The sequence below is a fragment of the Polypterus senegalus genome, chromosome 12, assembly GCF_016835505.1.
Source record: "Polypterus senegalus isolate Bchr_013 chromosome 12, ASM1683550v1, whole genome shotgun sequence".
Lineage (NCBI taxonomy): Eukaryota > Metazoa > Chordata > Cladistia > Polypteriformes > Polypteridae > Polypterus > Polypterus senegalus.
This window is the reverse complement of record NC_053165.1, coordinates 22,285,028-22,298,668: the sequence shown is the minus strand read 5'-3', so window position 1 is coordinate 22,298,668 and position 13,641 is coordinate 22,285,028. Positions and strand designations below refer to the sequence as shown.

Here is a 13,641-nt window from a genome sequence, read left to right as displayed (position 1 = left end):
GTCCATTAATAAATTGATGAACTATGGCCAGTTGAGAACAGTGGAGAATAAAATAGTAATAAAGAAAATCAAACATAAAATCACAGTTGTGTAGACCATGGCCAACTGGCCACCTACCCACTCCTGGGTTTTCTCTGGTGGAGTCTATGCTGACCTTCCAGTCTGGTGACAGAATCTTTTCTTCCCAAGATTCTGATGCTACCTTCATCTGAGAAGGCTGTTCCATACGCAGGAGAGCAGCCTGGCAGTAAAGCAGTGGCAACACGTGGCGTAACCAGATACCAAGAAAAGAAACAGAAAAGAGGAAGGTTAGGAACAGTTTAACATTATTGTGATACTTTTATTTCTGTGCAAATGACTAACAAACAGAAATGCAGTATGCACAGCCCATCAGCAGCTCTAGTCAGGGTATGCTAGACTAAAGTTGTGAGTCTTCCGCCTGGATTTAAAAGCTGAGACTAAAGGGGCGTCTTTTATATTAGCAAGTAAATTATTCCACAGCTTCAGGGCCCTGTAACTTAAAGCTTAAACTCCCACTGTTATTTTAATTAATCCATGAAATCCTAAGTAGGCCGGCATCTTGAGATCTCAATGTGCGCTCTGGTTTGTAAGTCATGATAAGCTCAAAAAGGAAAGCAGGGCCCTTGCCTTTTTAAAGCTTTAAAGCAAGATTTTCAAATCAGCTCTCAGGTTGACTATGATTAATCTTAATTCATTAAGATTTAAGTCCCGATTAATTGCTTCTTAATTAAAAGAATGAAACTAAGTTTAAATGAAACTGGAAGCAAATTTAATTCACTTGAAACAATGTTTAATAGCATTGCCTCCACCAATCATTAACGAAATGCCAATTATAAAGGCCTGTATCACAGATTATTACTCTGTTTTTATTACCACATACCAAAAATACACAGAGCAGGTTGACTGGCAACACTGAAGTGCTTTGTTTAAGTGAATGGCCAAACACATCTGCATGGGACCAATCGGGATGGATCCTGCCATGTGCTCGATGTAGATCTGGATTAAACTCGTTTAGTAAGGCATGGACGAATGTATATCAATGCCAATGCTTTCATTACTTCAGGAGAAAGCTCAGGGAATGTTAAGATTTCACACACATGAAATCAGTTACCTTCCCTTGAAAACCTGAAAAAAAGTCTTTAGTAAGTTAATGGTAGTGACATTATGTTTCATTATATTTCCCTATTCAGTCCATTTAATAATAAAATTAATAGAAAAGCTTCTCTGGCACTGCCTATGCCAAACAAAATCTGATTGTGACATTAATTCTATAAACATTTTTTTTGGCTATTAAAGAAATTGTTTTTCATGGTGTCATTTGTTAATGTACAGTAGGTACAAAGTGGAAAAATAAGCTACTGTGAAGATTTAGCGATTTTCAGGTATGCAATTTCTTTAGTATCACAGAGGATTCAGAATGGTATTCAGACCCTTCACTCTCTGACCACTTGATTGTTTTGTAGATTGAAATTGGACATGGATACATTTGCCCTGTTTGCCCATCAATCTACACACAATAACCCATAATGACAAAGTGAAAACATGTTTTCAGAAAGGGTTGCAAATTTATCAAAAATCTAAACACCAACGAATCTTATTTTTATATAAGTATTCAAACTGTAAGTGCCATACTGGATGGACAGACATCCCGACCAGGAGAGGGTAAGGTTCCTTGCCCGGACAGGAGACCCTAAGCAGATAGACAGGAGTCCCAACTGAGAGAGAGAAAAGTTCCTTACCCAGATGGGAGGCCCCAGGTGGATGGACGGACATCCCGGCCAAGAGAGAAGAAGGTTCTTTGCCTGGGAGGGAAGCCCCAGGCAGATGAACAGGCATCCTGATGGGACAATACCTGTCCCGGCCGGGGTGAAAGTGAAGGACAGTGAATAACTGCCTCAAATGGCTGTTTATTCCCCCGGGAAGCTAGATGACAGCATCCCTGGATGTCAATGCCAGTCTGGACACCAGCAGAGAATGCTGGAAATTGTAGTCAGTACCACAGCCTTGCTAGGGTTCACAAGAAGGCACTGAAGGGAGTTACATTTCCTGGTATTTACGACTTTAATACGACCCAGAAGAACCAGATGTACTCCCATCCCAGGTCCTGAATAAAAGGCACTGCACTGCCTTGTCCAGGCAAGTCGTAGCTGGAAAGAAGGAAGGCAGCACTCAACTGGAGGAGAAGTGTGGTGGAGAGGGGAGAGAGGAGGAGAAAGCGAGGAAAGACAACTTGTTATTGTGCTTGTGTATACGAGGTAATTGTAATAATCACCCTCTATTTGAATCCGGGACTGTGTTGGTGTGTTTGTGTTTTGGGATTTGGGCTCACTGGCACCCCGTAGGTTTCACAAGACTCTTTGCTGTGGCATTCAGATTGCTGTCAGCAGTATCCTGTTTGGTTTAGTTATCCATGAGTTGTGTCTAAAAGTTGGAGCCCACTTGTGGTAAGTTCAGTTGACGTGTATACCTGTGTATGTGTGAATGGCCGAATGTTTTAGGATTCAGTGTTTGAAAGTGTTTCGAGGAGACGGCCCGTAGTCGCTCATGACTCGGCCTGCTGTAAGCTGTCCAAACTCTTGACATGCTCTGTTACATCAAAGCAGATGTCAGACTGGAGCTGACCACAATGAAGACCATTCCCTTGATGGCTTATCTGCACTGTGTGTCTTTTCTGTATGACTCTGTGGTTAATTCCTCATTAAGAATGTTTGTTATCTAAAGAAACGTTATCAGTATAGTGAGGTGGTGACAGGTACATGGCATAAGGCACAGCTGCACGGTGGTTTGACTGTCACTTTGCTACTTGGCCAACAAACTGGCATTCAAATGTGTGAGTGAGTTACATGGTTTGTGTGCGTGAGGTGGCACCAGGATGTGGATTCTATTATAACGTGTTGTGTTATTTACAATATTGGAAATATTCAATAAAAACTGAACAGAAACCAAATAAGTTTAACTATATGTCAGTGGAAAGAAGCTGAAAAAAATATATGGCCTCAGAGAGAATAAGAACAAGCCTGCTCTGCAAAGAGGGTCCTCTCCTCCAAAAGTAAAGTTCAGGCCCTAAGGGTCCGGAAGCAGCACTAATTGCTGCTGCTGTGCTGCATATTAATGTTAATGTCATGAGGGAAAACGGCACTGCAGTGGGGGGCCCGGGCAGGTGCTACAGCTTCCCAGCTCTAAAATTCTCATTTACCTTTGATCCTTGTGGTTCTGATTCCCAGTCCTGTTGTTCACATCTTGGGCTTCATTGTCCTTGCTGTCAATTATGATAGCCTGTACCAAAAACTGGTTACTCGTTACAGAAGGATTGAGGGTGAAATGGAAATGTGTGCTCTGTCGCTGGCACTTCTTCTTCTTTCTACAGCTTCTCCTCTTTCTGTATAACACAGCCTGATTAGACAGCAACAATGAGGCAGCCAGCAGTATAACAGGATTGCTGTAGACACATTTTTTCTCCCCCAAGTGCAGCTGCTTGTTAAGACACCTACTAATACCAGATGGGACTGAGAAAGCCTAAATTGTATGCTTGTGCATAGACAATCAATCAGACTATAAAGTATTAATCAGGAATTTAACCTAATGGGATGTAGAACTTCAGCGAGGGCAGAAAGACCCACACAGACACTGGAAGAGCATGTAAATTCCACACCAACAGTCTTTACCACCCTAAATTGGATTAAATGGGGTTCAGAATGTCACCTTCTTTATATATTACCTTTCATAATGAGCACTATGGCAAATCAATTCACAATGTAATACAAAGTAAATCAAGCACTGCATTGAATCAAATTGAGAGTTAAAATAATCTCTGTTGTGTTCAGTTGTAGTTTCTGCCAGAACACTAGGGGGAGTATTTAAAAATGTGTTACGTGTCGAAAGGATAGAAAATGAGTCTTGAATAAAAGAATGTTGTCGTTTTATTGAATATCAGTTTGTGCCTGTCATAAAATAAACAAGTCAACGTTCTGAGTTACTCATGGCTGGCTACTTATGTTACTCTGCCCCAGTCACAACAAACTTCCTCCACTGAGTCAGCATCTTAATGTTCAGAGTGGTAGGTGTGATCAATGATACCCTGAACGATGCCACCAGGAGTCATGTAACCCTGGTGGGGTAACCCATGGTGGCAAGTTCAGAGGTGAGGTCTTGACCAAGACTGACTCTGCCACCCTAACCGTCCCACTATGGGTCCATCCAAAATGATGCAACTTCCCACCTCCCCTTGTTATCCCGCACACAGCTTGCCACGTCAAGTCCAGACAGGTAATGAAGTGGTGTGATTGGGGATTGAGCACCCTCACTACCACCATGTCTTAGAGATGTACAAATGGCTGGTCAGTGTCATCGGATCGATGAACAGCCTTGACTGGCTGAAAAGAAAACTGTCGACTGCAATCTTAACAATACTGCTTCTGTTTATGGCTCTTTATGGTTCATTACTGGGTTGTGTGGTTCTTCATTGAACTATTGCTTGACAGAGCACTATTTAATCTTAGGTGTGTTATTCCCAGAGTCGTGTTTAGTCTGTCATCCACACCATGGCTACTCTGTGGCGTGTACCAAGTAAGGAGGCAGAACATTGACATCTTACTCATGAGTAAGGTGGAAGAGTTTAACCGGATTATTGAACTGCAGATGATGATCATCAGAGATGAGCTGACCAGAGAAAATCAAGTACATCTACAAATTTAGGCACTGCCTGAAACTACACATCTAGTGCTATCAGTTTGCAAAGCCACATACTCTTTGTTTTTTGTTCATGGCATGTGTTATATTTAAATATTAAAACTTGATATCAATAATATATGAATAATTGTGCAGCCTTCCCTCCTGCTTGTTCTGGTTCTCTATCTCATTCTGAAGTTACCGATGTAAAAGGAAGGAGAAGTGCTGAAAGCAGTCCCAGAGAGTATGGTAAGAGTAAGGGATTTGAGGCCTTCCTGTAAGGCTTACAAAGTTAAGAGTATGCAAGGAGAATAGTTTCACCCTAGGACTATACCACAAGAAGAGGAAGCACCCCAGAATTTCAAACGTTATAACCTTTCAGCTGCCTTGCTCACACCACAGGTGTGCTTTACCCTGAACTGTTTTGTGTGTTCATCAGATGTGCAAGTAAGAACTTTACTGTACTGTTCATACATGACTGAAATTCTACTACGAGTACCCATGCTACAATCCTATGGCTTGACTCCTTCAAAAGCAATTTATTGTTCGTCAAACAAATGTGTTACATTTGCCCAAAGACACTGGAGATGTTTTTTTATTTCCATATTGAAATTAAGTTTTGAAATGTGAGAGTTGAAAGTTCACGTCGCTGATTAAAATGATACAAATCTTGGTAATGAGAGAGGCTCTCAGAATAGGAAGTTAAATAGTTCAAGCTTAAGCCTGAGGTGTACTGAGGAACCCAAAAACAGAAACCTGCCCTTAATGGAATGAGCTGGAGAGCCGCTTAGCTCCAATTTAGCTACACCCTGAAACGCCTTTTCTAGTGACTATGGCTCCCAGTAGGTTTATTGTTTCAGGTTTAATTGTAAATTGGAGTTTTGCTTTCATCACTTTTGTTATCAGTTTACCTCAACTTAATAAACTTTATATTGCCATTTAATTATATTAAGCCAATACACATGGAGCCATGTGTGACAAAGTAAATACTTACTTAGTGTTTTACATATCAGTTGAGAGGGTCATTTAGAGCTGGTCGCTGCTACTCAAGTGCACTTTATTTCTTGATGATCCAGATGTGCTTCTTTATGCAGTTACCTTTCCACATTACTATATGTCTATTGTAAAACAAATAGGTAGTGACATAATAAAAGGCTTGTGGGTAGTAAAATCCCATTTATTGCTAAATTGATATTGGTAGAGCCTCAACACTTGATGGTGATAAATATTGCCCAGTCAAGATCTGCTTCCATCCAATTGGTAGACATGTTGGATCAGGGGATCTTTTATGCATGGCGGACATGGCAGAAGGCAAGGAGGTGGCTTCTGTCAGGTCAGGTCATTTTTCTTTGTCCAGTTCATCGTCTTCAAGACTCAATTAAACAGACAGACACGTGAATTGTCTGGTCCGCCCTACAACCTTCTCTTGTCTTCTTGTCTTCATTTTGGTTCCCGCAGACCTGGCTGACTGGTCACACTACGCTTTGTAATTTTACTGAACATTAGCTTTTTTATGGGATGGATGTTGAATTATTGTAAAATGTTGGTGGCTTTAACACTGAACATGTAAACCAGTGGTAAACTTGCATCCTCGAGTGGGCTTCAGGACAGACACTTCTCATGAATTATGTTCTCTCTTTGTAACTGTTTCCTGTTTTTCTGCTTTCTTGCAGGAGATCACCTCGAGAAATTGTATGTATAACTCCTGCTGGTCAAAATCCTGGAGGAGCCCCAGTGATGGTCAATATTAACTGGGCAGAGCTGCGGAACCCTGAGGTCAAGTACAACTATACTGACGATCCAACCATCTTGAGAATTGAACCAGAATGCAGCATTGCCAGGTAAGCTTTGGTCGAAATGAACTAAAGACCCACCAAACATATCGATGAAAGCCTGCTTATTGTTAATTAATTATACAGGGGAAGAATACACAGAAGATCAAATACAACAAGTACAATAAATATAATTAAGGAAAGAAAATGTAATTATGAAGGTTTTGATGCGATTAGCAATAAGTATCTCAAATATAATATAAATTATGAATGACATAGGCAACTCAAAGGATCACATCAGTGAAAATCATAATAAAAAAAGAATTGATAAACAAGAACAAGTATGTATTATATTCCCAATTATTTATACAGAAAAAAAGTACTAGTAAGGACATGAACATATGCAAAACAAATGAATAATAAGCCAAGATTTGGACCCAGTGAATGTAAAATACGTAGAGAAGTATTAAATCAATAAGCAAAATAATATAAAAAAAATGAATTAACTAACAGTATAGTGGACTCATCAAATGTAAGGTTATATAGCACCCTGAGGTGTGGAGTCCAAGGAAGTTCTTCTCAAGCTTTATAACACACTGGTGAGGCCTCATCTTGAGTCCTGTGTGCAGTTTTAGTCTCCAGACTACATAAAGGACATAGCAGCACTAGAAAAGGTCCAGAGAAGATGACTTGGCTGATTCCAGGACTACAGGGGATGAATTATGAGGGAAGATTAAAAGAGCTGAGCCATTACAGTTTTTAGCAAAAGAAGATTAAGAGGAGACATGATTGAAGTGTTAAAAATTATGAAGGGAATTAGTCTAATGGATCGAGATTTTAAAATGAGTTCATCAGGAACAAAAGGACACAGTTGGAAAGTTGTTAAGGGTAAATTTTGTACAAACATTTGAAAATGTTTCTTCAACTGCAGAAAACCACAGACACATGGAATAAGCTACCAAGTAGTGTGGTAGACAGTAACACTTTAATATGGTCCTTCAGAACTAGACTTGATGCTGTTTTAAAGAAATGAAGTAGATATGATTGGGGATATTTGTTAGACTCTAATTAAGAATTTTGTAATGTTCTTATATTCTAATAAAAAAATAGTAACCAAAATTAGTTCGTAAACAATAGGGTGGTACAAATCCTTTCAAGAGTGAAGTTTTCTGATTTTCAGTGACTTTTAATGAGTACAGCTATTTTGTATTTTGCCCTACCAGATACAGTATATAAGATCTCACAAATTATGAATATTTAATCACATTATTATCAAGCTAATGAATACTGATTCTTGTTTATTATCATTATTTCATCGTTCTCTTCATTGCTGTGATCTTTTGAGTTGTCAATATGTTTTTATAATATTTGCTAGTCACCCCCTGCAGGTCAAACTTTAAAAACCAATTAACAAATAGGTTTCGCTAGCTAAGCAGAGGCAAGTTACGCTCCAGAATGCAATGGTAGACCGACTCCCCAGTCCTGACGTCTCGCTTCCACCTCCCCTCGGCCCGCAGCCTCTGTCTTGGATTAGCACAAATATATTGCTTCTGCAGGCGAACTATAATTCTTAGTGCAGTGAGAAAAGTCGCAAAATCAACCGGAATGTTTGAGCAAATTCTAGAAAAAAAGCTATCTAAATCCGTTAAGTAATTCTCTCGTTCACTAGCTAAGTGGATGTAAGATACGCCCCAAGGCTGGCACGTGAGTGCAGAAGGCCCTAACTCCCCTCCGCTCAGCCCACTGCGTCTCACTCAGATTTGCGCAAATAAATCAGTACCACAAGCAAACTATGATACTTAGCGCGATGAGAGAAGTCACAAAATCAACCGGAATATTAAAGCAAATTATAGAACAAAACCCGATCTAAATCAGTTAAGTAGTTCTCTTGTGAAAACCGGACAGACGTACAGGCAGACAGACATTGGATTTTATATATAAAGAGATTAATGATACTTAATGTTAATTATGCAAAAAAATCTTCATTATTACATTTTGTTTTGTTCTGTTAAAAAAATCAATTATGCTTACTGTATTTTTTTTTTTATTTGATCCCCTGATCATTTTACCCAAACCAGTGGACACACAGACAGAAATTCTGCTGTCCATTTAAAATGTATTTGAACATTCATTTTTTTAAAGTCACATTTTTTTCCAAACTGTAAACCCAGAATACCTTTTATGGATGAAATGGAGAAAATGTGTCAATTAAACTTGAAGGCCTTCAAGAAGCAGCCATTAGGCTAAGTGAAACATACCAGTGAATGACACTTGAAAGCTTTGAGCTGTGGTTGCTGCTTCACTTTTCGCTCTATTTGTAGAAAACATACAGCCCTTCTCTGCCTAAAACAATACAAAAATGTTTAGGGGAGACAAAGGTGGAAAATAAGAGCACTTGCACCTGTAACATGCCCAGTTGGGGGTGTGCAGAATTGAGTGTTCCTGCACGCCAGCTGCAGACTCTCCTATAGATTGTAAGTCACAAAAATGCACCGGGATTAAGCCTGTCAATATCATGAGCCTCCTTAGCAAGTACTTATTAGATTTGGAAACAGAATTTTCTACATTTTGGCTTTAGTGTGGTTTTTCTTTCCACCACTAGAAGGTGTGGAGAAGTTCAGTTAGGAAGTGCAGGTAAATCATTAAAAACTGATTTCATTTTCTCCACAACCCCCCAACCAGTCCCTCTGCGCTGGCTGTCAACATTCACTAAACCTTCCAACTAAGCCTGATAGAAAGTGAAAGTAATTGCCTCTGGTAAGCCCTGTTGATGAGCAGCTCTGCATTTATAAAAGATCGGAGATGTATTTTTTGGCATATCAAGGCCAATCTGAGCCATTCTCCGAACAGCAGTTCATGGCCATACCTGCATTTCAAGCCACCCAAGGAGACAGTTCTGATCCTCCCTTGCCTTTCAAGTCTCATATTGCTAGAAAATCCTAATAGCTGAATCCCAATACTAATTCATTTTTCAGTCTGGTTGTACATTTGCTTTTGTTTTAGGGGCACGGTGTGTCTGAATTAATCAGTCAGGAGATATTTTATATTCTATGGTGTGTGTATGTGTGTATTTATACACGTATTAGCACTTTATTGACGTTCATAGATGCTTTATAGTTCCGTATAGTCTCTGTTGAGTTTACACGTTCATCCCGTCTGTATGTGGGCTTTTCACTAGCTTTTCTAGTCACCCTTCATCATCCCAGGTTTGCTTTTGTTGTCTGAGTTAATCTGGGAATGTCCAACAATGGATTAATGGCCAACCATGGATGGTTCATGCTGGTTTTGTAACCTATTCTGATAATTAATCAAGTAAAGAGTGTGGGAGTGGGCATGGGTGTGTGTGTGTGGTTTATATTGTGGAAGACAGTGGGAGCTACCGAGCCCCAGACATGACTGACACGCACACAGTCATGAATTTAATACAGTATATAATGGATTTTATTTCTCCAAGTACCTTATATATAACACAGTATGTAAATACATGGTGAATCCTTCCTTTTTTATTCTCTTCTCTCTACTCCTCTTCCTCTTGCAAGTGTTGTCCTCTGCCTCCCAACTCATTAAGCCAAGGCAGTGTGGCTCTCTTTAGAAATGATCCCAGGAGTACTTCAGAGTCCTTCAGAAGCAGTACTGGGTCAGTCAGCAGTTTTTATAATGCTGGGATAGTTCCCCCTTGCAGCTCCACCTAGTGGCAATCATGGCACACAACAGGGCTGAACCACAGGAGTACACCTCCCAGTATGCCCATGGGTTTCAAAGAAGGGAGCCACAACACATGAATGCTGCCCTCTAGTGTATTGGGGAAGTACAATCTCAGGGAAAACTAACTTCCCTGGTCCTTTCATCATTCTGGCCTCCGTCGGTGGCAAGAGATCAGTTCTCAACCTGGTTAGGATGCAAATCTGTCATTGTCCTTCCATTCCAACCTACCCTCTTGGCAAGTGGGCTAACCTTTCCCCCTGGACAGGATGTCTGTTTATATGCAAGTTCAATATGACTACCTGCTTCTAATGGATCTTTGGGTTAAGCGGGTCCCAGGTGAAATTGGCGGGACATCCAGAGGATGAGCAGAAGTGACATCAGCAGTTCTTCATCCTGTGGCCTTCAAATATGAGGATACGACAGCAAAGAATGTGAATAACTGGGCCAACCCGTGGTTTGGAGTGGAATTACAAGAAGACCTGAAGACACCCCCATGCACATGAGTATATTGTGATAGATGTAATAGATGGGCTGGAATCCTGACTGGGATGGAGTACGTTTCTTCGCTTGGCCGAGAGGTGGCAATGGTAGAATGGCATGGATGGATACAAACCTTGGCCAATTCCCTTTATCAGTTGGGGTGGAGAAATAATAGAAGGGCTGGGTGATTTTCCTAAGAACAGCATTCCTCCTTGTCAATAGGTGGCAGTGCTTCTCTAGCATGGCTCTAGTATGGGCACCTGTTACATGGGACTTGTGGCTCAGGAGGGCAGCCCTGTTAGGATCCCTGGGTGGCGTCAGAGGGCTCTGTTGTTAAAGGACTCCCTTGTTTTATCTCAGTTTTGGCCTGACCAAGAAGTTCTTCCCTGGGTGCAGTATTGTGGCACTGGAAGCTACCTAACTTCACCCTGTGAGTCAGAGAGTTAGGAGTGGAGTTGGGCAAAGCCCACCTGGGAGTTGTGAAAGGGAAAGAGAAGACGGAAACAATGCATTCATTAATCAATTACAATAAAACACTCATTCAGACATGAAACTTTTGTCTGTGAGGTTGTGTTTGAGGTTTGGGGCTCTTTTGTGCCCCCCTACATGTGACTATACATATATACAGTATGTCTGTAAGTGATGGTCTTGGTAAACTTCTATATTAAAACAACCCACCTTAGTGGAAAGATGACCTATCCATAAGCCAGTGTCAAGAAGCAGGAGATTCATCTTAAGCTGAGACAGAAAACCCAAAAGGTTATTGCTACAGGCCAACAAAGGAATCTATTGGCAACCCCAGATTAAGAGAACAATTTCTGTGGGGACCTGGCATGGCTTCAACTCTGTCCTCTCTAAACTTTACATGACATTAAGGAGACAGAAGAAAACAACTAGACAGTTGTTTATAAAGGTGGAAGGCTTTAAGCCCAGAATCAGTAATCCATATTGGGCCTATCAGTATAACCTGGGGCTTATGGGTGTATAAAAGCTGGGGGTTATTACAGAACAGTCCTTTGTGGTGGCCCACGGACTTTAAAAGACATCTACTGATCCTTAAAGCTATTCTGTGATTGTGCCATAGGTGAATGCCATGACAGGAATTACAAAATTACAAATAGCTTCATTTTTTCTGATCTATCCTTGAAGAGAGATTACATTTTCTGATGATGCCCATAAAATTTTAATATAACGTTTTAGCTGTGTATTGTCTGGGTATAAGGTGAATAGATTAGAAATCTGGTGCTATAGTCTTAAAAAGGCAGCCATAATGAAAATCCCAGGGACACCATTTAATGCTCTTTGAATTGAAACTTTTTTCTTTATCAATTGTTAACTTGGACGGTTTCCTTTTTACTCTTAACAGTGGTGGAACACCTCTAACCATAACCGGAACCAATTTAGGCACCATCAAGGATCCCAAGATCAGAGCCAAATATGGCATTGCAGAAAGCATCAATGTAAGTGTTACCTGCCTTTGTTGAGTGAGATGGTTGTGTTTCTTCTCTGATTTTTTTTTTTCTTTATTCTTTTTCTCAAGACTTCTAGTTGCCTTCTGGCAGCTTAACCTTTTGAACATCAATGGACAGTTTAGTGGAAATGGCAGCTCTTTTATTCTGTCTGAGTTTGCATAACCTTTTGTTAAATCCTACCTGAAGAGGGGGGAAACATGCCATCTGCCACGGTTTCCTTGCTTTCGAAAAATATTCGTTTTGATCAATCTTTTGTGATTTAAGCCAAAAATGCAGTGAGGGGAATATGAAATTATTTTGTTCTGACTTTAACTAACAGTTGGAAGCAGAGCTATAAAACATAAAGATGGGATGTTCCAGTAGAAGAACAAAAGTGCAAATTGTTTTCTCGCTTTTTATTTATGAAAAGGTTTCTTGAGGTAGATAAAAATGATCAGAATTACTAATAGTATTGCAAATCATGTTGACAAGTTCTCCTTTCTTCAGAACTGCACCGTCTTCAATGACAGCACCATGGTTTGCTTGGCTCCTTCTGTCAATCGTACCGACAAGATCATCTCAGAGAATGGAGACCGGCCTGATGAGATCGGCTTCATCATGGACAACGTGCAGTCCTTACTTGTCATCAATTCAACATCCTTCGTTTTTTACCCTGATCCAGACTTTGATGAGCTTAGCCAGTCTGGAGTTTTGGAGCTCAAACCAAGCTCACCTCTTATTCTCAAGGTAGGTTGGGGTATTTAGACACCCACGATCTTGTTGGGAAAAGTTGCCTTCTACTGCATATATATATATATATATATATATATATATATATATATAATAGTTGTGAATTTCATCTTGAATATTCTGAATTGGATTTATCTTACAAATTTACATGAAATTGGATATTATCTTGGATATTATCTCAGGAAAAAACCCTGACCAGAATGCCAGTCCATCATAGGGCCTAATTATTCAGTCAGTCCCACACCACAGGCCAGTTTAGAAATACCACCTCAGATAAAGTGGACTTGTAATAAACCAGGGCCTTGCAATTAGGAGAAAGCAATTTTGTTACCCATGTTGAATGTTTTAAATTGAAATTTCAAAAGTATGATGAATGTATCTGCCTTTGCATTATCATTTTGGCCTAAGCTTTGCCCCCACTTTCTGTCTTGTGTCCTTTCATTTCCAACTAGGTTTGAAAAGACATATAGTCCTGTATAACTATAGATGTTGACAAGCCGCACATGTACAGAGCAGACGTTTCATTGTACCATATCACTCCTGTAAATGAGATACTTTAGAATACACTTGAAAGACATGAGAACACGTTCTGTCAAGCAGCAGTCATTCTGTTGATGAGACTTCAGTGAAAAGGTTTCTCTAGTTGGTAAAGTCAATGACTTGTACGGTTTGATTTGGTAAAATTGTATGAATGTGCTATATCTGCATATTTTAATAAAACACATGTGGAATGGAATTTTTTTGTTTTAACCTAAATATTGGTACAGTATGTATCATTTGGGATTGGCCCCTGT

General features: G+C 40.0%; 1 protein-coding gene across 3 annotated transcripts in view; it reads left to right on the top strand.

Moving 5' to 3' along the window:
* Window positions 1-13,641, top strand: part of LOC120541257 (plexin-A1-like) — a 710,643-nt gene that overhangs the window by 573,582 nt on the left and 123,420 nt on the right. For all 3 annotated transcript variants that reach the window (XM_039772729.1, XM_039772730.1, XM_039772728.1), the window contains 3 exons: window positions 6,363-6,530; window positions 12,013-12,106; window positions 12,605-12,844. In XM_039772729.1, the coding sequence (XP_039628663.1) occupies window positions 6,363-6,530; window positions 12,013-12,106; window positions 12,605-12,844 (502 nt within the window). The remainder of the gene's footprint in view (window positions 1-6,362; window positions 6,531-12,012; window positions 12,107-12,604; window positions 12,845-13,641) is intronic.